Source organism: Ogataea philodendri, assembly GCF_020536065.1.
Source record: "Ogataea philodendri strain CBS6075 chromosome Unknown scaffold3, whole genome shotgun sequence".
Lineage (NCBI taxonomy): Eukaryota > Fungi > Ascomycota > Pichiomycetes > Pichiales > Pichiaceae > Ogataea > Ogataea philodendri.
In genome coordinates, this window is record NW_025764099.1 from 258,348 (window position 1) to 283,209 (window position 24,862).

At 47.8% G+C, this 24,862-nt stretch overlaps 16 protein-coding genes across 16 annotated transcripts; 7 read left to right on the forward strand and 9 right to left on the reverse strand.

The window, feature by feature from the left end:
• Nucleotides 1-130: 130 nt before the first annotated feature.
• On the reverse strand, nt 131-4,330 carry OGAPHI_005614 (uncharacterized protein; the record flags this gene model as incomplete). The annotated part of the gene is made up of 1 exon (XM_046206814.1): nt 131-4,330. One exon carries the CDS (start codon nt 4,328-4,330, stop codon nt 131-133), a length of 4,200 nt encoding a protein of 1,399 aa, XP_046059451.1.
• OGAPHI_005615 (uncharacterized protein) lies at nt 791-1,075 on the forward strand (the record flags this gene model as incomplete). The annotated part of the gene is made up of 1 exon (XM_046206815.1): nt 791-1,075. One exon carries the CDS (start codon nt 791-793, stop codon nt 1,073-1,075), a length of 285 nt encoding a protein of 94 aa, XP_046059452.1.
• On the forward strand, nt 1,310-1,657 carry OGAPHI_005616 (uncharacterized protein; the record flags this gene model as incomplete). The annotated part of the gene is made up of 1 exon (XM_046206816.1): nt 1,310-1,657. One exon carries the CDS (start codon nt 1,310-1,312, stop codon nt 1,655-1,657), a length of 348 nt encoding a protein of 115 aa, XP_046059453.1.
• On the forward strand, nt 4,069-10,886 carry OGAPHI_005617 (uncharacterized protein; the record flags this gene model as incomplete). The annotated part of the gene is made up of 2 exons (XM_046206817.1): nt 4,069-4,129; nt 4,717-10,886. The coding sequence occupies 2 exons, from the start codon at nt 4,069-4,071 to the stop codon at nt 10,884-10,886; spliced, it is 6,231 nt and encodes a 2,076-aa protein (XP_046059454.1).
• On the reverse strand, nt 5,544-6,634 carry OGAPHI_005618 (uncharacterized protein; the record flags this gene model as incomplete). The annotated part of the gene is made up of 2 exons (XM_046206819.1): nt 5,544-6,315; nt 6,585-6,634. 2 exons carry the CDS (start codon nt 6,632-6,634, stop codon nt 5,544-5,546), a joined length of 822 nt encoding a protein of 273 aa, XP_046059455.1.
• OGAPHI_005619 (uncharacterized protein) lies at nt 6,663-8,036 on the reverse strand (the record flags this gene model as incomplete). The annotated part of the gene is made up of 1 exon (XM_046206820.1): nt 6,663-8,036. One exon carries the CDS (start codon nt 8,034-8,036, stop codon nt 6,663-6,665), a length of 1,374 nt encoding a protein of 457 aa, XP_046059456.1.
• OGAPHI_005620 (uncharacterized protein) lies at nt 8,142-11,910 on the reverse strand (the record flags this gene model as incomplete). The annotated part of the gene is made up of 4 exons (XM_046206821.1): nt 8,142-9,478; nt 9,593-10,018; nt 10,325-10,833; nt 11,411-11,910. 4 exons carry the CDS (start codon nt 11,908-11,910, stop codon nt 8,142-8,144), a joined length of 2,772 nt encoding a protein of 923 aa, XP_046059457.1.
• Nucleotides 10,997-13,084, forward strand: OGAPHI_005621 (uncharacterized protein; the record flags this gene model as incomplete). Its single annotated transcript, XM_046206822.1, has 1 exon — nt 10,997-13,084. The coding sequence occupies one exon, from the start codon at nt 10,997-10,999 to the stop codon at nt 13,082-13,084; it is 2,088 nt and encodes a 695-aa protein (XP_046059458.1).
• OGAPHI_005622 (uncharacterized protein) lies at nt 12,313-14,525 on the reverse strand (the record flags this gene model as incomplete). The annotated part of the gene is made up of 4 exons (XM_046206823.1): nt 12,313-12,583; nt 12,707-12,946; nt 13,273-13,794; nt 14,221-14,525. The coding sequence occupies 4 exons, from the start codon at nt 14,523-14,525 to the stop codon at nt 12,313-12,315; spliced, it is 1,338 nt and encodes a 445-aa protein (XP_046059459.1).
• OGAPHI_005623 (uncharacterized protein) lies at nt 13,195-15,060 on the forward strand (the record flags this gene model as incomplete). Its single annotated transcript, XM_046206824.1, has 1 exon — nt 13,195-15,060. The coding sequence occupies one exon, from the start codon at nt 13,195-13,197 to the stop codon at nt 15,058-15,060; it is 1,866 nt and encodes a 621-aa protein (XP_046059460.1).
• Nucleotides 15,061-15,163: 103 nt separating this feature from the next.
• Nucleotides 15,164-16,123, forward strand: OGAPHI_005624 (uncharacterized protein; the record flags this gene model as incomplete). Its single annotated transcript, XM_046206825.1, has 1 exon — nt 15,164-16,123. One exon carries the CDS (start codon nt 15,164-15,166, stop codon nt 16,121-16,123), a length of 960 nt encoding a protein of 319 aa, XP_046059461.1.
• Nucleotides 16,124-16,140: 17 nt separating this feature from the next.
• Nucleotides 16,141-17,985, reverse strand: OGAPHI_005625 (uncharacterized protein; the record flags this gene model as incomplete). The annotated part of the gene is made up of 1 exon (XM_046206826.1): nt 16,141-17,985. One exon carries the CDS (start codon nt 17,983-17,985, stop codon nt 16,141-16,143), a length of 1,845 nt encoding a protein of 614 aa, XP_046059462.1.
• A 117-nt stretch (nt 17,986-18,102) lies between these two features.
• Nucleotides 18,103-18,777, reverse strand: OGAPHI_005626 (uncharacterized protein; the record flags this gene model as incomplete). The annotated part of the gene is made up of 1 exon (XM_046206827.1): nt 18,103-18,777. One exon carries the CDS (start codon nt 18,775-18,777, stop codon nt 18,103-18,105), a length of 675 nt encoding a protein of 224 aa, XP_046059463.1.
• Nucleotides 18,778-19,017: 240 nt separating this feature from the next.
• On the reverse strand, nt 19,018-21,222 carry OGAPHI_005627 (uncharacterized protein; the record flags this gene model as incomplete). Its single annotated transcript, XM_046206828.1, has 1 exon — nt 19,018-21,222. The coding sequence occupies one exon, from the start codon at nt 21,220-21,222 to the stop codon at nt 19,018-19,020; it is 2,205 nt and encodes a 734-aa protein (XP_046059464.1).
• A 376-nt stretch (nt 21,223-21,598) lies between these two features.
• On the reverse strand, nt 21,599-22,052 carry OGAPHI_005628 (uncharacterized protein; the record flags this gene model as incomplete). Its single annotated transcript, XM_046206830.1, has 2 exons — nt 21,599-21,819; nt 22,007-22,052. 2 exons carry the CDS (start codon nt 22,050-22,052, stop codon nt 21,599-21,601), a joined length of 267 nt encoding a protein of 88 aa, XP_046059465.1.
• On the forward strand, nt 21,983-24,853 carry OGAPHI_005629 (uncharacterized protein; the record flags this gene model as incomplete). Its single annotated transcript, XM_046206831.1, has 1 exon — nt 21,983-24,853. One exon carries the CDS (start codon nt 21,983-21,985, stop codon nt 24,851-24,853), a length of 2,871 nt encoding a protein of 956 aa, XP_046059466.1.
• Nucleotides 24,854-24,862: the final 9 nt, after the last annotated feature.

The window sequence follows — 24,862 nt, forward strand, 5'->3', positions numbered from 1 at the left end:
CAAAGAAGACCGATATGGTTTTCGTGAGAGGAGATTCTGTGATTCTTGTCTCGGACGCTGCCAATATCTGATAAAATAGTGTATGAATTTTAATTATTGTTGGAAATTAATAGCGTAGTGTAGTTTATTATTATATGGAGTTTCTTCTTTGAAGAGTTGGATTTCTGTTCAGTTCTCGCCGTTTGGTCTTGAACTGAGGCAGTTCTCCACTTTCTTCCAGCTTGTTCAAGCTCGTTGTGGCGTACCGCGACCCCACCTTATAGATCTCGTCGAATTTCGAAAAATCTAGCGTAGCATAACCTTCGATTGGCGGACGCAGATAAACGCAGTCCTTGGCGTTCTTGGACTTCTCCAGTGCAATCACAGAGGCAACGTACGCCAGTCGGATCTGAATATCCGTCATCGTAGGCACATTAGGATGGATAGAGAACGGATTCAGTCTGTTCAGAAGTACCCATAGTCCGCTTAGAGACTCGCCGTAGTACATCTTGGAACGGTCGTCCTCCGATCCCACGTCACAGGCAATGATGGCATTGGCTCCACGACGTTTCATCTCCTGTACAGGCAAGTTGTCGATATATCCACCGTCAAGAAGCATGTTTCCGTTATCTGTCAAAGGAGGAAGCAGAGCAGCAAGCGACATCGACGCACGAACGTACCGCCACGCGTATCCGGAACTGTGAATCTCCATCACCGATTCGGTGATGTTGGTGGAATTGCAATAGAACTTGATCCAGAAGTCTTCAATTCTCGAATCTCCAAAGGCCTTCCAAATACCACGGTTGAATTCATGGCCGGTGGTATAGGAGGTAAGTGGGATAGTGAGATCGAGAAGAGACCGCCATATGGAGCCCATCCGTCCGGAGAACGTCTTAGCACGGCCATAGACAGGCACGAGGTCATATTCGCGAGCATACAGAGCACCAACAAATGCTCCAATAGAGGTACCTCCAACAAAGTCCACAGGGATTCCTTTTTCTTCCAAAGCTGCAATCACACCAATGTGACTGATGCCACGAGCACCCCCTCCGCCAAGAACCAGTCCAATTGCCTGGCCCGTCAGAATTCTGGCTAGGCGCATAAAATCGTCTTTATGCTCTTGCATCGGCCGATAATACTTCTTCGACTTGAACGATTCACGGGTCTGTTTGATCAGCTGTATGAACTCGTTGCTATTGAGGATGTTTTTCAGATTGGCAGATAATTTGGCAGTGGTGGATGATAGAAGCTTCGAAGTATTGAGAGATTTAGGTATCTCTTCGTACTCCACTTGCGGTTGCACAGCATTTGTATCATAGGACAGCTGAACATGATGATGCGAATGAACCCAGATTCTGTTTTTCAGCCAGCTGTTAGTGAGTCCTGGTTCCACGTACCTTTGAGGATGAAGCAGAATGAGTTCTGTTCTGGCAGAGATATTGTTCTTGACCAACAGTCGCTCAAACTCTCCAATATCAGGAGGACGTTGCGAGTCGGCCAGCAACAAAATGCAGTCACCTTGTTGAATACAGGTTTTGGTCCACGACGAGTTCACAGGAGTATCGACCAAATACGTGACAATGTCGTATTTGTCTTCCAGTTCGGAAAAGTATCCGCTTTGCTTCAGTTTCGCCAAATGGTCAAAAGCGTGTTTTCCAAGACGGCTCAACGCTGTTGACTGGGTGAGCATCTTGGTGGACTTGTTCACATTTTCCAAAGCGGTAGCGAGTCTCTCACCAAATTCCAGCACGGGAAGACCATAGGTGACAGGAAGAATGGTGATTGTTCTGTAATTGTTGAAGTTCTTGATGAAATGATCTTCTTTGATAGGAGCCGTTCCACCGGTAGACTCGTACCCCAATTCCTGCTCTTTTGACGTGATAAACCTATTTGCGACAATCCGTGTCACTTTGACCATGATCGATGGATTGCTCAATGCGATCATCTCAAACAGACTTCTTGGGATTCTAGCCAACTCTGAGTCACGGATTGCAACCACGGTAGAGCTCCGCTTGATTTTGGTCAGAACCTCAACTTCTCCCAGCGACTCTCCCTGACCATGTTCCGAAGCGATGATTGGCTGGTCATTGTTGTCCAATGTCTTTAGAGACCTGAACCGACCGTTCAAGACAATGTAGATACCATTGGCAGGATCCCCCTGAGAGTACAGAGAGTCTCCGGCAGAAGTATGGACCCATTCCATTGCATAGTCAGCCAACAGGAGTCTTCTGTCTAGAATACGCAAGAGATTCTTGGCAATAGCCAGTTGCAAGTACGGGAATCGTTCGTTCAAAATTTCAAACACCTCCCTTTGCACAAACGCAACATAGCATCCAGTTTGTGCCGTAATATCGACAAATGACTTCGAACCGATCAGAGTTCCAAGATATCCTGCTATTCCACCTTCTTTGATATCGTAGATGAATTCCTCAGTTGGCTCCGAATCGGTGTTTTTGTTCATATAAGTCACTCTCAAGCATCCTTCAATCACGTAGTAGATTCCCGGAGTGTGCTCGTTAGCCTCGATAATTTTAGTTCCAGCTGGGATCTGTTTCAGATTAATAGCATTGGCAATGTCACCCTTGATATTCTCAAAGTCCATGTAGCTTTTGCGGCTGGACTCTATGGACTCCAATCCATTGTCCAGCGCATCAGAACGGTTCTGAGTGGACGAGAACGTACGGATCTTGGAGTTCGGGGCCCCCTTGCTTATCTTGGGATCTGGCTTCACAATGCTCATAGCTGTTATCAACGGAGAGCTCAGCACTGACGACGAGAAAGAACGTCTACCTGGAGACGAGAAGGACAACAGCCCACGGTCCACACCGATGGTTTCACAGATACTGGAAGCAATTGTAGCCCGAACAATAGACTCCTGATCGGTGACAGAGCCGTTGTTGGAGACTTTATCTCGTAGGAACAGAATATCCTTGTCTTCGATGTTATCAACTTTATCCATTTGAGACAGAGGTGCGTTTGTGAGCAGATCTCCTGGATTGGTGGAATTTCTGGCCAGGAGCGTGAACTGACGAGCAGACTTTGGACGGCTCATACGTTGGCCATTCATCTTTGTGAGACTCTTGCGCGAGCGGTGCAGCGGTAACATGTCGTCGCTCTGGTTGCTATCGTCGGCATCTGAGCTGAACGAGTCTATCATTTTAGCTGACGGAGTTTTGTAAGACCCGGATGCTCTTGGGGAGTTTGATCTGGAGACAGGGTTCGAATGCGCCGACTCTGATCTTGGAAACCTGGACCGCGAGCTAAGAGTCTTTCTTGACATTGAGGCAGACTCATTCAAAGTGCTGTAAGAAGAAAGTCTTGGCTGGAAGTGCTCGACAACATCCTCACGCAAATACGGCGGCAGAACATTAGTGTAGCGTTCGTTCAGGTTGATCTCTGTGCGCATGATGTCAGGGGTCAGCCCGAGATAATCGTGGGCTGTTTGGAACGTGACCCGGTACAGTTTTGTGAGGATCATCTGGACAATATGAGAGGTGGCCTTGGGATACTTGTAAGCAAGTCTAGCAAACGATTCTTTGGGGATGATGGATATGGTGCAGTTGTTCTTTGGAATAGCAATTAGTGGAGACGGTTCTTTGGCCGACTGAACAGGCGGGACTGGAGACTCTGGAACTTTTCTATTGTCAAGAGCAAAGTCAGAAGGAACCGGGAGTCCACCCTCGGAGTTGGAGCGTTCTGTTCTAGAAGGTGGATCTGAAGAAGTTAACAAGTTAAGCACACTGGTCAGGGAAGACAGCGGAGCGCCGCTTTTCACGTTGTTCAGCAACCTGTACTTGACATTGTCCACAATGACGTAGTTCTTGGACGATTCGTTGATGAAAATGGCGTTCTCGTCGCTTGAACTGCCTATCTTGCAGAACACCTCGATCTCTCCTTCAACACAGATAGTAAAGCCCGAATCCTCGTCCATCAAGACGATCTCTCCGGAATCAAGTTTCTGGGTCTGCATGCTCTTTGTCAGCTCATTGAACACTTGTGATTCCAAGTATCCAAAGATCTTGATCGCAGAAAGGAACTCATCCAGATAATTAAGCCTTGATTTATGCTCGGCGCCAGCATTCTCCAGAAATGTATCGATCAAAGGCTCCTGCCGCTTCGGATCCTCTGGAAGCCGCGAGTACACCGTCAGGTACTTGTAATGGATATACGCATAAGTAGCCAGCGAGACCAGAACGGCAACTATCAGGACCGTGGAGAACGAAAGAGCAATCTGCATAATATACGAGACAATCGAGTACAAAGTCCAGGACAGGAGGGACACGCACGATGCAAGCAAGGAGAAAACCTTGACGACCATCTGTTGCGAAAGGTCCACCACGAAGTCAGACATTTGTGTTAGTCCGCCAGTATATCAAATAGGGCTGTGCACAAGAAGAATATATTGAAAGATGTGTGCAATTACGAAAAAATTAGGGGTCCCTGGAAACGTGGCTGTGTTTGGCGAAATTAAGAAATGCGAGAATAACACAATTTCTGGCTGTGTAGGGCCAAAGAAAAAAAAATGAAACGGCGCGTAAAAGTTTCACAACGCGCCACGTTACCCTGCTCTCAACAAAATTCCCAATCCCAACAGTCTTGTTGGGCCAACTAGTAATTATCAGTAATTTTTTTCTCGAGCACAGCCCTTCTTTTTTTTGTTGACGAGACGTGGTGTACATAAACTTTGATTACTACTGTACTAACAGCTTTTTTTCATACTAGCTGTTGTCATGTCAGTGAACAGACCGCTAGCGATTACCCACGGCGGAATCGAGACCACCATCTTGACTCCGCCTTCTAATTACTTACTCTACCAACATTTGACCACAGGCTTCTACAAGTCCCTGCCCGACGTTACTGAAGGTTACGCCGGTGACGATGAGCCAGCTTCCAAAGCCGAACTCCTGCTGATGTTCTTGGGCTACATCGTTCGCTCAGATGTGATTGAATCAGAGAAGCACGACGCCATTTCACTCGTTGTGAACGAATTTGATACGAGATTTTTGTCAAAGAAAGACCTCCACTCTTTCGCTGCCGAATGTCTTGCATCTGAGGCCCACCCAACCACGTTGGAGAAGGTCAAGACTCACATTTTGAAGAATTACTATGCCGGTAAGCTTTACCTCGACAAGGACTTTGGATTGACTCCTGAACCAATCCAATCCGCCCTGTTTCAAGCTGCCAAGGCCAAAAAGGCGTCCGTTTATATGATCTTCGGTGGACAGGGAAGCGCCGAAGACTACTTCGAGGAATTGAGAGAGATCTACGATCTGTACAACCCACTGGTGGCTCCATTCTTGTACACCGTGCAATCAAAATTGCAATCTCTTATATCCTCCACCTCCGACCTCGACAGAATTTTCACGCATGGTTTCGATCTTATTAGCTGGCTTGAGAAGCCAGAACAGACTCCAAACACAGACCACCTGCTTTCGATCCCAATCTCGTGTCCATTGATCTGTGTCATCCAGTTGTGTCACTACATTATTACCTGCAGAATTTTGGGTATCACACCTGGCCAACTCAACGAGCTGTCGAGCGGATCGACTGGTCACTCCCAAGGTTTACCAACCGCTGTTGCTATTGCATCTGCTGGCTCCTGGGAGTCCTTCGAGGTCCAAGCTTTGAAAGCTGTCGAGTTCCTCTTCTACCTTGGTGTCAGATGTCTCCAAGCTTACCCATCTACATCTCTGGCCCCAAGCTCTGTGAAGGATTCCGAGGAGAACGGAGAAGGTACTCCAGGTCCTATGCTTTCTGTTAGAGACCTCACATACGATCAAGTCACAAAGTTCGTGGACGAGACAAATCAGCATTTGCCAGATGCCAAGAAGATCAGCATCTCCTTGGTCAACGGTGCCAGAAACTTGGTCGTGACTGGTCCTCCAGAATCTCTTTACGGTCTTAACCTGAACTTGAGAAAGGCAAAGGCTCCATCTGGATTGGAGCAATCCCGTATCCCATACAGCGAAAGAAAGCTCAAGTTCTCTTCTAGATTCCTGCCAATCCTCTCTCCATTCCACTCTCACCTGCTTGCTCCAGCATCTGACAGAATCAAGGAGGACCTCAAGAAGAGTGGTCTCGAGTTCAAGGCTGAGGACTTGAAAATTCCAGTTTACGATACCTACGACGGATCTGACCTCAGAAATTACACCGGTTCTATTTCCTCGAGACTTATTGAACTTATCACTCTCTTGGCCGTCAACTGGGAAACCGCTACCAACTTTGAGGCTACCCACATTGTTGACTTCGGTCCTGGTGTTGGTTCTGGTTTCCTTACTCACAGAAACAAAGAAGGAACTGGTGCAAGAATCATCATGGCTGGTGAATTGAACGTTCCTGATGAAGACTCTGATTTTGGTTACAAGCAAGAACTCTTTGACGTGAATTCATCTTCGCTCATCTACGCTCAAAACTGGGTCAAGAACTTCCAACCAAAGTTGGTCAAGACTTCCGAGGGAAAGGTCTACGTGGACACCAAGTTCTCTAGATTGTTAGGAAAGGCTCCACTGATGGTCCCAGGTATGACTCCAAGTACCGTTTCTCCAGAATTCGTTGCTGCCACTATCGAGGCCGGATACCATATCGAAATTGCTGGCGGTGGTTACTTCAACCCAGAAATGATGACCAAGGCTTTGACCCAAGTTGCCGAGAACATCACTCCAGGTTCTGGAATCGGTATTAATTTAATTTATGTCAGCCCAAGAATGCTCCAGTGGGGTATTCCATTGATCAAGGATCTGAGAGCCAAGGGATTCCCTATCCAATCTTTGTCTATTGGAGCTGGTGTTCCATCTCTCGAAGTTGCTTCCGAATACATTGAGACTCTGGGCTTGACCCACTTGGGACTGAAGCCAGGTTCTGTTGACGCCATCAGCCAATGTATCAACATTGCTAAGGCCCACCCTAACTTCCCGATTGTTGTGCAATGGACTGGTGGAAGAGGTGGTGGTCACCACTCTTTCGAGGACTTCCATCAACCAGTCTTGCAGATGTACTCCAAGATCAGAAGATATCCAAACATCATTCTTGTTGCAGGTTCTGGATTCGGTTCTGCTGAGGACACTTATCCATACCTGACTGGTGCTTGGTCCACCAAGTTCAACTACCCACCAATGCCTTTCGATGGTGTTCTGTTCGGTTCCAGAGTTATGGTTGCCAAGGAGTGTAAGACCTCCCCAGACGCCAAGAAAGCCATTGCTGCCTGCGCCGGTGTTCCTGACTCCAAATGGGAGCAGACATACAAGAAACCAGCTGGAGGTATCTTGACTGTCAAGTCCGAGATGGGTGAACCAATCCACAAGATTGCTACCAGAGCAGTTATCTTCTGGAAGGAGATGGACGACACTGTGTTCTCTCTTCCAAAAGCAAAGATGCTTGATGCTTTGGAGAAGAAGCGTGACTACATCATCAAGAAGCTCAACGCCGACTTCCAAAAGCCATGGTTTGGAAAGAACGAAGACGGTGTTTGCGACATTCAAGACATGACTTACGAACAAGTTGCCAAGAGATGTGTTGAGCTCATGTACGTCAGAAAGTCCAAGAGATGGATCGACTTCACTCTGAGAAACTTTGTTGGAAAGTTCTTGAGAAGAGTTGAGGAACGTTTCTCTGCTAGCGAGACCAACTCTTTGATCCAGAGCTTCAGCTTGCTGGAGACTCCAGATCCAGTGTTGGAGACCGTTTTCAACGCTTACCCAGAAGCTAAGGTTCAACTGATCAATGCTGAGGATTGCGACTATTTCCTTGCTATGTGCTCCAACCCAGGCCAAAAGCCAGTTCCTTTCGTTCCAATTCTCGATGAGAGATTCGAAGTCTTCTTCAAGAAGGATTCTTTGTGGCAATCCGAAGACCTCGAAGCTGTTGTTGACGAGGACGTCCAAAGAACATGTATCTTGCACGGTCCTGTTGCTGCTCAATTCACCAACAAGGTCGATGAACCAATCAAGGAGATTCTTGACAATGTCCATGAAGGACACATTGAGAGACTTTTGAAGGACGTCTATGGTGGAGATGCCTCCAAGATCCCAGTTGTCGAGTACTTCACTGGCAAGAGCCATGCTGAGTTGGACTCGATCCCAGGTGTTGAAGTTACTAAGTCTGCTGACTCCGTCGAGTACGCTATTGGTTCCACTTTGCCTGACACTGAGGCTTGGTTCGAGCTTTTAGCCGGTTCTGAATTGAACTGGAGACACGCCTTCATCTCTGCTGACAGATCTGTTCAAGGTTACAACTTTGTTGAGAACCCTGTCAAGAAGGTGTTGGCTCCTTCTGAGCATTACAAGGTCAGAGTCTTCCATCCAGATACCCCATCTAAGACCGTCATTTCCCTGTTTGGTCAAATCAAGGGTAAGGAAAAGGAGATTGTCAGAATCTCTGCTGCCGACTCTCTGATCAAGATGGAATTGATTGAACACAGAACCGCTGATGGCACCCCAGTTGCTTTGGAGTTGCTCTACACCTACAAGAAATCTGACGGTTTCGCTCCTATCCAGGAAGTTACCAAGGGTAGAAACAATAGAATCAAGGAGTTCTACTGGAAGGTGTGGTTCGGTTCCAAGGTTCCTGTTGACCTTGACTTCGACGTTAGCTCTAAAATCGATGGTGGTTTGACCAAGATCACTCCGCTCTCTATTGCAGAGCTCACTCATGCTGTCGGTAACTCTTGTGAATTCTTCGTTCCAAGAGTTGGAAGAGACCAATTGGCCCCAATGGATTTCGCCATTGTTGTTGGTTGGAGAGCCATCATGAAGGCTATCTTCCCTAAAACTGTTGATGGAGACATTCTTAAGTTGGTTCACTTGTCCAACGCTTACAGTATGAAGCCAGGTGCTGAATTGCTCAAGGCTGGTGATGAGGTTTCTTCCGATGCTGAAATTGTTTCTGTTGTCAACGGTCCTACCGGTAAGACTGTCCAGGTTGTTGGTACCATCTACAGAGCTGGCAAGGCCATCATGGAGGTGACCTCCGCTTTCTTCTACAGAGGTTCTTACACCGACTTCGAAAACACTTTCGAGAAGATTACCGAGACTCCAATGGAGGTTCGTCTTGAGAGCGACAAGGACGTTGCTGTTCTGCAATCGAAGGAGTGGTTCCACCTTGGCTCCGAGCCAATTGACCTCTTGGGTAAGACTTTGACTTTCAGATGCAAGTCTGTCTACTACTTCAAGAACCAAAATGTCTACTCTTCTGTTAAGACCACTGGTGCGGTTTACTACGAGATGCCATCTAAGGAGATCAAGCAAGTTGCTGAGATCTCTTACAGAGCCGGTGTTTCTCACGGAAACCCTGTTGTCGACTACTTGAGCAGAAACGGTAGCCCAATCGAGCAACCTGTCCAGCTTCCTAACCCTGTTCCATTGTCTGGAGCATTGGTTACCAAAGCACCAGGTTCTAACGAGATTTACGCCGCTGTTTCTGGTGACTTCAACCCTATCCACGTTTCTAAGGTGTTTGCTTCCTACGCTAACTTGCCTGGTACCATCACCCACGGTATGTTCTCCTCTGCCTCAGTCAGATCTTTGGTTGAGATGTACGCTGCCAACGGTGTTGCTTCTAGAATGAGAGCTTACAAGGCCAACTTTGTCGGTATGGTTCTTCCTAACGATGAGTTGACCACTCAGCTCGAGCACGTTGCTATGATCAACGGTAGAAAGATCATCAAGATCGAGACTAGAAAGGTTGAGACCGATGAAGTCGTCTTGACTGGAGAGGCCGAGATCGACCAACCAGTTTCTACCTTTGTGTTCACTGGTCAAGGTTCCCAGGAACAAGGTATGGGTATGGATCTGTACAACTCCTCTGAGGTTGCCAAGGAGGTGTGGGACAGAGCCGACCAGCACTTCATCAACAACTACGGTTTCTCTATTTTGGACATCGTGAAGAACAACCCTAACGAGTTGACCGTCTACTTTGGAGGTCCAAAGGGTAGAGCCATTAGAGAGAACTACATTACCATGATGTTTGAAACTATTGACGAAGATGGAAAACTCAGATCTGAAAAGATCTTTAAGGATATCGACGAGAACACTACCACCTTCACCTTCAGATCGCCAACTGGATTGCTTTCAGCCACCCAATTCACACAGCCAGCCCTTACTCTTATGGAGAAGGCTACATTTGAAGACATGAAGTCCAAGGGACTTGTTCCTAGCGAGTCTATGTTCGCCGGACACTCTCTTGGTGAGTATTCTGCCCTTTCTTCCTTGGCCGATGTTATGCCTATCGAGTCCTTGGTTGACGTTGTTTTCTACAGAGGTATGACCATGCAGGTGGCCGTTCCTAGAGACGCCTTGGGCAGATCGAACTATGGTATGTGTGCCGTTAACCCATCCAGAATTTCAGCTACTTTCAACGACTCTGCCCTGAGATTCGTTGTTGAGCACATCAGCAAACAGACCGGCTGGTTGTTGGAGATTGTCAACTTCAACGTGGAGAACCAGCAATACGTTGCCGCTGGTGACTTGAGAGCTCTTGACTCTTTGACCAACACATTGAATGTGTTTAAGGTGCAAAAGATCGACATTGTCAAATTGCAGGAGATGATGTCGCTCGAGAAGGTTGCCGAGCATTTGAGTGAGATTGTGGACGAGGTCTCCAAGAAGTCCTTGGCCAAGCCACAGCCTATCGACTTGGAGAGAGGATTCGCATGTATTCCATTGAAGGGAATCTCTGTTCCTTTCCACTCTTCTTATCTGAGATCTGGTGTTAAGCCTTTCCAGAGATTCTTGGTGAAGAAGATTCCAAAGTCTGCTGTTAAGCCAGCCAGCTTGATTGGCAAGTACATCCCTAACTTGACCGCCAAGCCGTTCGAGTTGACCAAGGAGTACTTTGAGGATGTTTACAAGCTCACTGGCTCTGAGAAGATCAAGGCCATTTTGGACAACTGGGAGCATTACGAGTCCGCATAACTGTATAGAAAGATAATTTAATTGATCATTGGAGAGACACTTAAAATTTAAGTCGCGTCGCGAAACTTGATTTTGCAATTTATATGTTTGTTAGACTAAGTACTAATATTATGAAGAGTACTCAGAAACAACAAACGCTTGCTCGATTCTTTGGCAGCCAGAGCAGCCAGTCTACTGCAGCGAAGAAACGGTCGAGGAGTCCGACTCCTGAATCGTCCAACAAGGTCTTGAAGAGCGACGATACCCCGAAGACCAGTGCAGACGAGCTGGAGGACGCAAAGGAGCTGCTCAAGATGGAGCCCGATGTGAAGGTTCCTGATCTGCCTGTGGGCAAGCCGATCCCGTACAGCAAGCTATGTGAGGTTTTTGAGGCCCTCGAAAACGAGCCCGGCAGACTCAAGTGCATTGAGATTGCTTCAGAGCTGTTCACCCACGTCCTAAGCATTTCCGAGACACAGGAGGACCAGATCCGCAACCTTGTCGAGGTCAATTATCTCACGATCAACCGGGTGAGTCCCGACTACGAGGGACTGGAACTGGGATTGGGCGAGACTCTGCTGATGAAGGCCCTTGCCTCTGGCACAGGACGTTCGATGCAGCAGTTGAAAGAGGACATGGGCGAATACGGAGACATTGGTCTCGTTGCGCAAAAGTCGCGTTCCAAACAGAGTCTGATGTTTAAACCCAAACCTCTCACTGTGAGCCAGGTGTTTAACAACCTGAAGCAGATCGCTGGGCTTTCGGGCTCGTCCTCGCAGAACAAGAAGCTGGCCATGATCAACAAGATGCTCACATCGTGCGACTCCCGCGAGGCCAAGTTCCTCATGAGATCGCTCGAAGGATCGCTGCGTATCCAGTTTGCAGAAAAGTCTGTGGTGGTGGCTCTGGCCAAAGCTCTTGCAGAGAACGAGATGAGACAGAAGGGCAAGAAGATCAATCCCGACGTGCTCGCCCAGGCCGATGAGCAGATCAAAGAGGCGTTCTCGCAAGTGCCGAACCACGAGCTTATCATCGAGACAGCCATCAAATACGGCGTTCTCAACCTGATGGATCACTGTACATTAAAACCCGGCATTCCTGTCAAACCGATGCTTGCCAAGCCTACCAAGTCGATCACCGAGATTCTGGACCAGTTCGAAAACCAGGAGTTCACGTGCGAGTATAAGTACGACGGAGAAAGAGCACAGGTGCACTTGCTACCGGACGGAACGCTAAGAGTCTACTCGAGAAGCTCAGAGAACATGACCCAGCGATATCCCGACCTGATTCCGGTGGTGGAGGAGCTCAAGCGTCTGAATCCTGGTGTCGAGTCGTTTATTCTGGACTGCGAGTGTGTTGCTTGGGATAAGAAGCAGGAGAAAATTCTACCTTTCCAGATCTTGTCTACACGGAAAAGGAAAGACGTTAAGGAGGAAGACATCACCGTTCAGGTTTGTCTGTTTGCGTTTGACATTCTGTTGTACAATGGCGAGTCGCTAATCAAAATGTCTCTCAAGGAGCGCCGGGAGTACATGTACGACAACCTGAAGGTGATTCCTGGCAAGTTCAGGTTTTCTGAGAAGTTGGATTCCTCTGATTTGGACGTGATCACCAAGTTCTTGGACCAGTCTGTGAAAGACGCCTGTGAGGGACTCATGATCAAAACTCTTAATGGACAGGACAGTTTATACGAGCCTTCCAAACGGTCGCGCAACTGGCTGAAGCTCAAGAAAGATTACTTGGAAGGTGTTGGAGACTCTTTGGATTTGGTGGTGATTGGAGCCTATGTTGGAAAAGGAAAGAGGACAGGAGGATACGGAGGGTTTCTTCTTGCGAGCTACAACACCGACACAGGAGAATACGAGGCCATTTGCAAGATCGGAACAGGTTTCAGCGACGAGATGTTTGCAACGTTGACCGAGAAACTGAAACCCACGGAGGTTGCCGAGCCAAAGGGGTCCATCATATACGACAAAACAAGCTCCAGAGGTGCTCCGGAGATTTGGTTTGAGCCCACAATGCTTTTCGAGGTGAAGGTGGCAGATTTCACAGAAAGTCCCGTGTACAAAGCAGGTGCCAGTCTGTTGGGTGACGGGTCCAAGGGCGTTTCTTTGCGGTTCCCGCGGTTTATCCGCATCAGAGACGACAAGGCGCTCGAGGACGCCACTTCCAGCGAGCAGATCGTGGAGCTGTACGAGAAACAGGCCAACCTTAATTAGACGATGCTTTCGTAATCAACAAATATTTTTCAGCCGCAAACCTATCTAGGTAAATAGTAAACATAATATTGGTGAGAAAAAACAGATTGATAAAGTTGGTAATTTATCGAATGAAGCGGTTGGATCATTTCAACGACGCTAGCAAGCGTGTCCGGGAATTGAGGGCCGACAAGCTTTCTCGGTTTGACCGCCAAGCCCTTGACGCTGCTATCAATGATATCCATGTTTTTCTGCAAGAGTTCCTGGTGCTCGACGCCGCCTTGACGAGTCTGAGTGCTGTGGCCGAAAATAAAGATACAGTGATCAATGCGCAGAAGTGTTTGGACTCGATAGACGCTCTGCTGCCTGAACTGATTGGCACGGTGGAGGCCAAGCTCGAGTCAGACCCAGAGCTCGAATCCACCGTTGGCCGGCTTGAACCGCTATGCGAGACGCTTCTGGAAGCTAAGAGATACAGTTTGGCATACCGCGAGACACTGCCCGTGGCCGTGAGGTACATGGAGCTCGATAGAGTGGTTCTCGGGTCGATCAGCGACGAAATCTCCAACTGTTTCAAAGACCTCCGAACACTGCAGGAAATGCTCCATACCAGTCCCGTCAAGAAGCTCATGCCGCTCGACGTTTCCGAAATCACAGGCAAAATCAAAAACAGCACCGAAATCAAGTCGTGCATGCCGACTTTCAGCTCGCTGGATGAGCGACTACTGGGACTGTACCACCAGCTGGAGAGCAAGCTGGAACCAATCCAGGCGTCGATTCTGATCGTGCCACAGGCCCTCGAATACTACAGTGACGTGGCCATCGCAAAACACTCCAAGTCGCTGATGAAACTGATCGCCAAATACGAAGACCTGGTCCACCATCTCCACGAGCTGCGAGCCGGAGTGAAAGGCATGTCACGTGACCTCATCGACCGACGCTGGGAGCATATATTTTTGACGTTGATGAAGGAAGCCGAGAGACGGTTGGAGGAGCTCGAGGACGAAATAGAGCTTAAAGGCCAGCTTGGCGGATCGAGTTTGCGCGGACTCGAATCGATTGGAGAGTCGGTTGATATATTGAAACGAGCAGTGGGGGAGAAGCTGCTGACCGAGGATCATATGATTCGACGCAAAGACGCGGTCGATTACAAGTACATCAAGATCCAGGAACTGCATTTTAAGTCGCAGAGACAAAACGTTCCAGAGACAAACATGGAGCCTGCTCGCTCGAGAGGATCGTTGTTTGATGCTCTCCAGTTGAAACCCGTGATGATCGAGTACAATCCAACGTCTGCTAAAAAGAAGAGTCCATTAGAGTTTGAGATTCTTGAAGACGACGAGTCAGAGGTTTCTTTCCGCACGGAGTCCAGCAAGTCGCTTCTCAACCGGCTGATGGGCGAGCTCGAAGATAAGGAGAACGAGTCGGCTGACAAATCTGAGCAGGATCTTGTTTTGAACATGGATCAGATGACCATCAATGAACATTCACCAAAAGCAAGCAAAAGGCTTTCACAGTCCGATCCTTTCATTACCCCGAATGCAAAGCTGTACAAAACTAGTTCCCAGAAACCAGCTGAGAAGTCTACGAAACTGCTCAAGTACGTGCCACTGCCGGTTCCAGACCCAAACAACAAAGACCACCGACCAAAACGAACACTCGAGTTTGCACAAGCCTCCATCACACAGATTCCTCTGCCTATATCGCAAAAGTCCCGAATCAGTCTTCTCACCTCCACCATCAGAGGAACAAGCTACACAAAACCACAATTGGGCCATGGAAGTAAGATTCCAAGGTCGACTTTGGTGAAAAGAGTCGAGCTCACCCCACAGAAACCACCACAGCGACCATACACGGCTCTTGACACTCGGCGGTCTCCAACCATGTTGGTTGAGCCAACGCCTCTCCGTGTGATCAAGCAACGTGCCCGGGCAACGTCTTCGCTAGGAACCGCCCAAGCACGACGAGTCGCATCCTACGATAATGACCGTATTTAATGTATAATAGGGATTCCCCTGTATTTGGTAGCAGGTGCATGCACAGCCCTTTAAAAAAATATTTTTCAGATATCGAGTAAAAAAATTTAAATTAGTGTACATAATGCCGAAAGCTGGTAAGAAACAGTTTGCAAACAAGCCTGCGCCAACCGGCGACCAGATGAACAAGGTGTTCAAGTTCAACACCGATCTAGGACAGCATATTTTGAAAAATCCGCTTATAGCGCAAGGGATCGTCGACAAAGCAGAAATCAGACCGTCTGATGTGGTGCTGGAAATCGGTCCTGGTACCGGTAACCTGACGATGCGGATTCTGGAAAAAGCACGCAAGGTCATCGCGTCGGAGGTCGACCCGAAGATGGCCGCCGAGCTGACAAAGAGAGTCCATGGAACGCCTTACGAGAAGAAGTTGGAGATCATCATGGGAGATTTTATGAAGCTGGACAACCTGCCGTACTTTGACGTCTGTGTTTCGAACACGCCGTACCAAATTTCGTCTGGTATTGTTTTCAAGCTTCTGAGCATGCCTAGACCGCCAAGAATCGCCGTTTTGATGTTCCAACGAGAGTTCGCCATGAACCTGACCGCCCGGCCTGGAGACTCTCTTTATAATAGACTGAGTGCCAACGCGCAGATGTGGGCGAACGTGAAGCACGTGATGAAGGTGGGTAAGAACAATTTCCGTCCTCCGCCAAAGGTCGAGTCGTCGGTGGTTAAGGTGGAACCCAAGAACCCACGGCCTAACCTGGATTATAACGAATGGGACGGGCTGCTACGATTTTGCTTCAACAGAAAAAACAAGACTTTGAACGCTACATTCAGGAATAGCAAGATCCTGGAAATCCTCGAGACAAACTACAAAGCGTTCCTTGCGGTTCTGAGCGAGCAGAACGGCGAGATGATGGTGGATGCCAAGGCCGACTTTGCTGCTCTCGTGAAAGAGAACGTCACCAAAGTGCTCAACGAAACCGGCTACGGCGAGCAGAGACCAGCCAAAATGGACCAGACCGACTTCCTCAAACTCCTCTATGCTTTCCACCAGGTTGGAATCCATTTTGCGTAATGTATTAATATATGCATCTATCTTCTCTTCTGTCCCTTGGAGAAATCTTTCTCTATGACATCAGTAACTCCGCTCTCCTCAAGACTGTCCTCCTCTATCTGCACAGCCTCTCTTCTCTCCCACCATCTGGTCTCGCACAGCTCGAACGACTTGGTCTTCAAGTGCTTTCCACGAGTATGCGGGTTCTGGCTGATAGCCCAGGTGAGGAAGTCGGCTCCAGTACGCAGGTAGAACGCTCTCAGGGACTCGAACGCCTTTGGATGAGGGAGCCATGGATGCTCATCTGGAATCTCTGGCTCCTCGTCCGCCTCTTCTTCGTCTTCTTCTTCTTCTTCTGCCACCAAAACTTCTCTGGTCTGCTCCTCTTCGTCGTCGTCTTCATCATCATCATCGTCATCGTCGTCATCATCCTCACTGTCCTCAGCGTCCTTCCGCTCCAACTCAGACAGATCTTCCCAGAAAACCTTGACTCCATCCAGTTTCGACAAGTCAACAGAATAAAACGAGTCCAAATTATACTCTTGCTCCCCGGCCTCGTACATTCCTCCGTAAATGTACAGGTTGTCGTCCAAGACGCAGGTCAGCGCGTTGAATCTCGCATGCGGCATCTGGTTGCGCACCTCGAGCGTCTCCTCTTCCTCCTCTTCCTCATCTTCCTGCTCTGGCTTCTCTTCGTCGTCGTCATCTGCCAAATTGTTCTTTGCCAAAATCGAGTTCAGCATATCCTCGAGCTCCCGGTCTCTATTAACTTTCTCCTTCTTCACTATCGTCTTTTTCTTTGCCGAGCGCAAGCTCAACGTGTACCATCTGTTGGTCTCAATATTATAGGACAGCAGCGAGTTGTAGAACTCCGAGTCCAAAGTTTCTTCTGTCTCTTCGTAGTCAAACACACCTCCAAATAACAAACCACGGCCCTTGTGGTGCTGCATAGAACACCCAACACGTGGCGAGGGCTGGAATCCCTGTTTACGACGACGCTCAAACCGGCTCTGAGCAGGATCGCTCTTCATGTTCAAGGCCCAGCAATCAGTCAAAATTTTTCCTTTCTGCAACCCTTTTCCAGCCTTCACTTTACAGTAACCACCATAGATGATGGCTCCAAACTCAGTGGGAAGAAATGAATGTCCGGAACGTGCATCAGGAACGGTGTGTGACGTTGGAAACTCGACCTGCTTCCATTTGTAGGTGGTAATATCAAATAGCCACAGATCGTTCAGATATGTGGTATGGGAGCCAAGATCACGGAACCCTCCATAGAGCATCACATAGTTCTTCCAGCATGCCATTCTATGTCCACTACGGGTCGGCGGTCCCTTGACGTCGACCTTAGCCCACTCCTTGGTCTGGGAGTCCAGAATCCATGTATCTGAGTAGTGGTGGAAAGTGGACTGTTTTGGCGACGAGAACTCACCACCGTGCATCACGAAAATTCCCGACGGATGATAGCACATTGCGTGCGACGATCTGGGAAGCGGCGCATTCTTCGAAACGTAACGTCTCCATGTTTTCGAGTCCACAGAGAAAACGTTCAGATCATTGAAGAAATGAACGGTCTGCCCCGTGTTCACCTCTCCACCAAACAACACAAGCTCACGACGGCCGTTGGTGTTACTGGCCACAAGTGTAGCATTCAGTCGTTTGAGAGGTTTGTCAACCACATCGACGTGGATCTCCTCGAACTTCTCCTGTTCCAGAGCCAACTGCTTGAGCAGCTCGTCCAGATCCATATCGTCCTCCAGGTCATCACCCGCCTTCTTGGACAGTTTCTTCAGCTTCTCGTCGGCCTTCTTGTTGTTTTTCTCGTTTTTCTGGGCCATCCGGGCCTTCTTGGCCTCCTTGCTCTTCTTGTCTTTCTTAGCCATAGTAACAAAGTTTTTTTTCCAATCTTTATAGATTTTAAAACCCTAGCGGTGCGGCTCATCTACAACCCGTAATCGAAACACAATCATTATAGCTATTATATGAATCCCACGTTGAGTCTATTTGGACGTATCCTCGCCGTAATCCTCGCTCATTTCGACCTCTTCGTCGTCGATGAAGCTTTGGTCGTCCTCATCAATCTCGTCGTCCTCGTCGTCCTCGTCTTCTTCGTCCTGGTAGAACCATTCGTCTTCGTAATCATCGGCCTGAGCGCGCGCGTTGGCATCTGGAATCTCGAAATCGTCAGGAATGGCCTCCTTGGACCGCTCCACGTCTTTGGCGACAATGTCGTAATAATCGTCCTTGTGGTCTCTGAACATCTTGCTGGCGTCCACGTTGGCGGGCGAGTTAATATTTGGGTCGTCAAGAAGCGAGATGATCGACACCAGCACAGACTCCACACATTGCGCAGGACTCCACGTTTCGTTGGATGGCTCGCCACTGAAGGCATCGCCTGCCTCATGCAAGATTGAAATGCAAACACGTCCGTCTTTATAAACATTAGGGTGGAACACCGGTGGCGTGAAGCGGAACGCTGGCGGAGAAAATGGGTAGTTATTAGGGAATCTCATCTGGCATTTCAAGTAAGCGCCATTATACTTGGAGTCTGGGTTCGGAATATACATCCCAATATCCCAAAGGAAGATGTTATCAGAATCCAGTTCAATCCGGAACGAAGGCTGTGACTTGGTGAGCTCTTTGAGCTCCTTTTGAAGAATCGCTGCTGCACTCATACCGACTGGCGTTATGCTATTTACGGTATCCAGTCAACACAAACACCACAGTTGTCTAAATGAAAACACAATCAAGTTTTTTTTGGCCATCACTTTCTTTTTTCCTTTGCCAGCCGGGCGCAACGACAGATCGTCCGGTTACTTTCTTTTTTGCCAGCGTCGATCGACGCCAATTAGGAAGAAAAGTCGGAATCAATTTAATCTATCTATATGTCATTAGTCGTGTAGTAGAGGTCACCGCTAGCTGAGGCTCTTCTGTTCGTTGTGTTCTTTGAAGTCGTCACGCAGAACAGGGTTTCGTTTGATAAACGCCGTTTTCAGAACGTCTTCCGAAGAAGCTTCCACTTCCTCCTTCTCTGCTGCTCCGTCTTCCTCTTCAGGCTCTTCTTGGGCTTCTGAGGCCTGCTTCTTTGGCTTCTGCGTCTCGTTCAAAAGCTTGTACAGCATACTATCGTGGTTTGCATACAGCTCCTTGAACTTTCCTTCTTCCGCCACACGGCCGTCGTAGCCCAAAACTAACACCTCGTCGCACTTCTCGATCGTGGAGAGTCTGTGCGCAATAGAAATAGTGGTGATGCTCTGGTCACGCATCAGGTTGGAAATTGTCAGATTGATAGCGTTCTCAGACTTCGAATCCAGGGCAGATGTGGCCTCGTCCAGAATCAGAATCGGTGGATTTTTTATCAAGGACCGAGCAATGGCAATCTTCTGTTTCTGGCCTCCAGACAGCTGAGACCCTTTAGGCCCGATATCTGTGGCAAACTTGTCTGGGAAATGCTGGACAAAGTCGCAATTTGCCTTTGCTGCGGCCCATTCGATCATGTCTGCCGTCACCTTGACGTTCTGCGGTAAGCCATATTTGATGTTTTCTGCCAAAGTTCCAGGAATCAGAACAGGTTCCTGCTGCACGTATCCGAGAAGTTGACGCAGCGAGTGCACAGAGTACTTGGTAATATCCACACCGTCAATCAAAATCTGGCCCGAAAGCGGCTGGTAGAAACGAAGCAGCAACGAAGCAATGGTGGACTTTCCCTTACCTGAAGGGCCCACTATACACACGTTAGAGCCCGCTTTGATCTCGAAAGACAGGTTGTCAAACACGATGTTGTCTGGCCGTGTAGGATAGGCAAAGGTGACATTCTTGAACTCGATGTGACCTTTGGAATTAAAAATTTTGGGGCCGGGGATCTGGTTGATATGAGGCTGTTGATCTTGGATCTCAAACAGTCTGGAAGCTGCTCCTGCTCCTTTGAAAAGCTCTGTATAGAAAGTAGCCACTCCGAAAGTGGCATTTCCACAGTAATCGGTGTACATCATGTATGCTGCCAAATCTCCAACAGTCATACTTCCACTAAACACCAAGTTGGTACCTAGTCCCAGAGTGAGAAGGAAAGTGGCATGACCCAGAACACCAGTGGAAACGAAGAATGACGCGTTGGTCAAGGCGTCTTTATAACTGATCTTGTACACCTCTTTGATTTGCTGGTCGTATCTGTGGAGCTCCTTCGTCTCTGCTGTGAACGACTGGATGGTTTTGATGTTGTTTAGTTGTTCCTCAGCCACCTTCGTGAGACCACCTGTTGCCTTTTGCAACCGTCTACTCAACGACTTGATCATCATTCCGTAAATGTAAGAGGCAAGAAGTAGAGGTGGACCAAAGGCAAACATGATCATCGACAGAGTTGGCGAAATGTAGAACATCATTCCAATAGACGTGCCTCCCACGATGGAATGTTTGATACCGTCAGACATGTTCTGTGTGACAGAGCGCGAGACAACGTACGCATCACTCGAAAGACGCGAGATGAGGTCTCCCACCTTGTTTTTGTCGAAGAACTCCATATCCTGGCGAAGCACGTTTCTCATGATTGTGGAACGTAGTCTGGCTACCAATTTTTCACCCAGCACTCGAAGAATGATGATTCTGCCAAAAGTAGCTGCTGTGTAGACACCCAACAGCACACCAACAGCAGCCAAAAGTTCGTAGAGCGTCAAACCGTAGTAACGTGCCTCTTCTAAACTGGAAAAATGCCGGGTCGAATCAAGAATCTGGCCGGTGACTTTGGGCAGGGCCATCACAATGAACGCGCTGATGAAGAGCAGGAAAATAGCCACTGAAAATAGCTTGATATCCTTTCGCGCAAGCTTGAGCAGTCTTCGCACTTCCGAAAAGCCCGCCTCGCTCTGATCCTCTTCCACCACTCCAAAATAGCGTTCTTTCCAGTGTTTGGGCTTCTTTGTCTCTGGCTGTTTCTCGGGCACGATAGGCTTTTCAAACTTGACTCTGGACACACTGAAACACCGGTGCGCAAAAGATATACGTGCCTGATGATCCAGGGTCTGTCTGATGTCCAGATTTGGCCGGGGTGCTGCGAACGTACTAACAAGACAACGAGGTTGAAATAACCCGGTTCTCAAGATGGGCCGCATGGACACCCGGGTCATAAGACCACGTGGAAACAAAATCATCTGTATATAGACTTTATACCGCTTGTTGTCCCTCAACAACTGAATAATATAGAAGGAAATGCTAACACGGATGGATAATTTCGTGGAGACTGGAAATACATCTACATCTTTACACCGCCTGATTTCGTTCAAACGGAACGTACCGTATTTACGGATACTACAAAAGCATCGGTACACTCTTGATCACTTGCCAAACCATTGCCATGTGATGTAGAGACCACATTCCGTGCTTATCCGAATCGAAATCCGCTAAGGTCTCGGAACAGTGGCCAAAACATTGTGCAATGGAACACGAGTTCTTCATCATGCCGATACCTCCAGTTTGAGAATATCATATCTGATTCATGTCTATCTAAGCAGTCTTGTTGACACCCAAGTCGGTGGTGGACACAATGTTTCCCTTCTCGAGTTTTTGGACCTTAGCTTCGGAAACGTATCTTTTCTCAGCAGCCACCTTGAACTCATTTTTCAGCGACTTTTGGACAGTTCTGGCAGCAATTGCCAAGTACTTGTTGAAGGAGATTCCAGCCTTTTGCCACGCAGACATTTCTATGTTGATATATTGCAATTGAGCTTTAAAGGTAAAAACACTTGTTTAGTCCAATAACGAAAAGCTTTTTCGACAAATTTCCTGGCTGCGTAACCTTTTTCGACGCTTGGTTGTGCCAAAACACTCTGCGTCGATCGACGATATTTTTTTTCGTCAACATTTTATATCTTGTTTAGAGGACTTGATATGGCGGTTTCCAGGGACCATTACTACCGGTTGGCGTCTGATCTTGAAGACGAGCGGATTTCTGCTGCATCTGATCTGATCACAGAACTTCGAGAAGCCGATTCGGCAAAAGAGTGGGATTACGCTTTGGACAGACTGATCAAAGGTCTTTCTTCTTCAAGAGCCAGTGCTAGACTTGGATTTTCGCTTTGTTTGAGCGAGGTTCTATTTGAGCTGATTGAAAAACAGGCAAAGTACACCGTTGACAAGTTTGTTACCGATTTATCCCAAAAACTTGCCAGTTCTGTCAGTAACAGGAACACTGGTAAAAACGCCAGAAGCGTGCTATTCGGCGAGCTTTTCGGCTTGCAATCGATCCTGAACTCGGGAGTCATCGCAGAGGATCTTAGTTCTGGAAAGTCTCAAAGTTACGGCAAGGTCACCGATAAATTAGTGGATTTATCTCTATTCAAGCCATGGATTAGAGAAGCATGTTTTGCAACGATCTTCAAATCACTTTTGACGTTCCAGATCTCGTCAAGTTCCAAACTCACAGATACCCTTGTGCACCTTCTTCAAAAGATCGACTCCAGTGGTCTCACTTTGACCACCGAAGGACTTTTAATTGCATTGAGCATTCCCGTTGAAAAACGTCAAACAGTCTTCAGTCTCGCTGAAATCGACAAATGGCAGAACGGAAACCCTCTCTCGAAAGGTAATTTACCGACATTGGCTAAAATCATGAAAGACGTGGATGTTATCTCTGACGAAGAGGAAGAGACCAAGAAAAAGGGAGGATGGTCCAGAAGCGTGCATTTTGTTTGGACTCCGTTGTTGAACGAACTGATTCAAAACTCCGATAGAACCACTCCGGAGTTGAAGGAGCGCAAGTCCAAGAAACAGAAAACAGAAACAAAATACATCAAGCTTTCTGAGTTCTGGAAAACGTGTATTGACGAGCAGTTCTTCTCCCAGTCCTCATCCCCTGAACGCAAATATAATGGTCTGGAAATTTTCAACATGATTTTGGACAACAGTGCACTTTCTGGATCACAAATGGAGTACATTTTGTCGCCAAACCTCATGCGCACTTTGATCAACCAGAGCTCCAACCCTGATAGATTATTGAACAAACTGGCCCGGAAGACACTGTCTCATTTGTCAGCTACCTCGATCTCTCATCAGGATAGACTTTTGCCAACTTTAAAGACGATTCTGGGTGTGTCGTTGCACTTTGACCGTCTTACAAAATCGAAAATCACCAATGATCTGATAACGTCTGCTCAAACAGACGAGACTTTGGTCCAAATCGTGGACTTTTTGATTTCTTTGGAATATTCCGTTGAAGAAGACATCATCAAGTACCAGCTTTTTGCGCTTGACTCGTTGTTGACTCTTGTGAGGGCTAAGAAGTCTGCTATTAAGGATAAGGATATTTATGAACGCATTTTGGATTACCTGATCAAACATGCCTATGTCAAATTAGAGGACGGTACCAGATATACCGACAGAATGGCCCAGTCTTCGCTGGAGAGACTGTACTCTATATTATTGGAAATCATGTCTGGTGGATTGGAGCAAGGCAAACTCACATGGCCATACTACGCAGTGACCAAATTGATCGAGAAAGACACTGATTTCACCGAGTCTGAGTTTGTTCTCCGTCAAGAGTTCGAGGACGACCTCAAAGACTTGAAAGTCGACTGTGTGCGGATTCTGCAGTCGATCGGCGAATTGAAGGAGTCTGACGACTCAAAGCTGCTTGAATCTTTTGAGCTGCTGCTCTCTGTTGGATTGCTGCAACTCTACTCTGGAGACGAGGAGTCTGGATCGATTTTGACCGATTTGAAGTCGGCCTTTGATAGCTACACCGATTCCAGTGCACAAGACATGTTGGTGGACACGCTTGTTGATTTGGTTCTATCTTATTTAACACTGAAATTGTCATTGATGAAGAAAGTGGCAGCCAGTGTTTGGCAGAACCTCGTTCCGTTGGTTGGAAAGCCGCAACTCGACCGTTTGTTTGAGGTTGTCTTGACCAAGGAGAACAAGGAGGGACGTGAAAAGCTGTTCAACGAGGCAGTTGACGAGGAAGACGACTCTGAGGAAGTGCAAGGGTCAGACTCTGATTCTGTTGATGTCAGCATGGACGACTCTGAGGATCCACTAGAGCTTGAGGACGTGGACCGCAAGACCAGCAGCGAGCTTGCTCAGGCACTTGGTGTTGAAAACAACGAGGATTTGTCCGAAGAGGCGTCGGACTCGTCTGAGGAGTCTGAGTCCGACGTGGAAAGTATGTCTGATGAGCAAATGATGGCCATTGACTCGACACTGTCCCGGATCTTCAAACAAAGACAGGACGCCTTAAACAATATGGAAAGTAAGTCTGGTAACCAGCGGAAACAGGAGGTCCAGGATGCACGTGAGTTGATGGTCTTTTTCAAAAACAGAGTGTTGGACCTGCTGGAGCTGTTCGTCAACAAACGCTCTACCGACAAACTCAAAATGGACGTTGCTGTTGTTCTTCTGGATGTTATGGGACTCACTTTGGAGAAACAGCTCGGCGAAAAAGCTCATAAGCTCATTAAACTAATTACAAAGAGTCCTATCCAAGTGTCTATACAGAATAAGTCCGAGCTGTTTGAGAATCTGAAGGATATCCAAACTAGAGCTGCCACCAAGTCTAAGTTCCGCGCTCACTCGTTAGCCTGCAACCAGGTTTCGCTCTATATTGTCCGCAGTCTGGTGAATTTCGACAAAAGTCTGATCCCAGACCTGCTGGACGTGTATTTGGAAAGCATCAAGAACTGGGCAACAGATCCCGCAGACAAAACCACAACCGGCATGTACATCGATTTGATCAACTGGCTCAACGATAGAAGAGGTGTTTAGCTAGAAGAT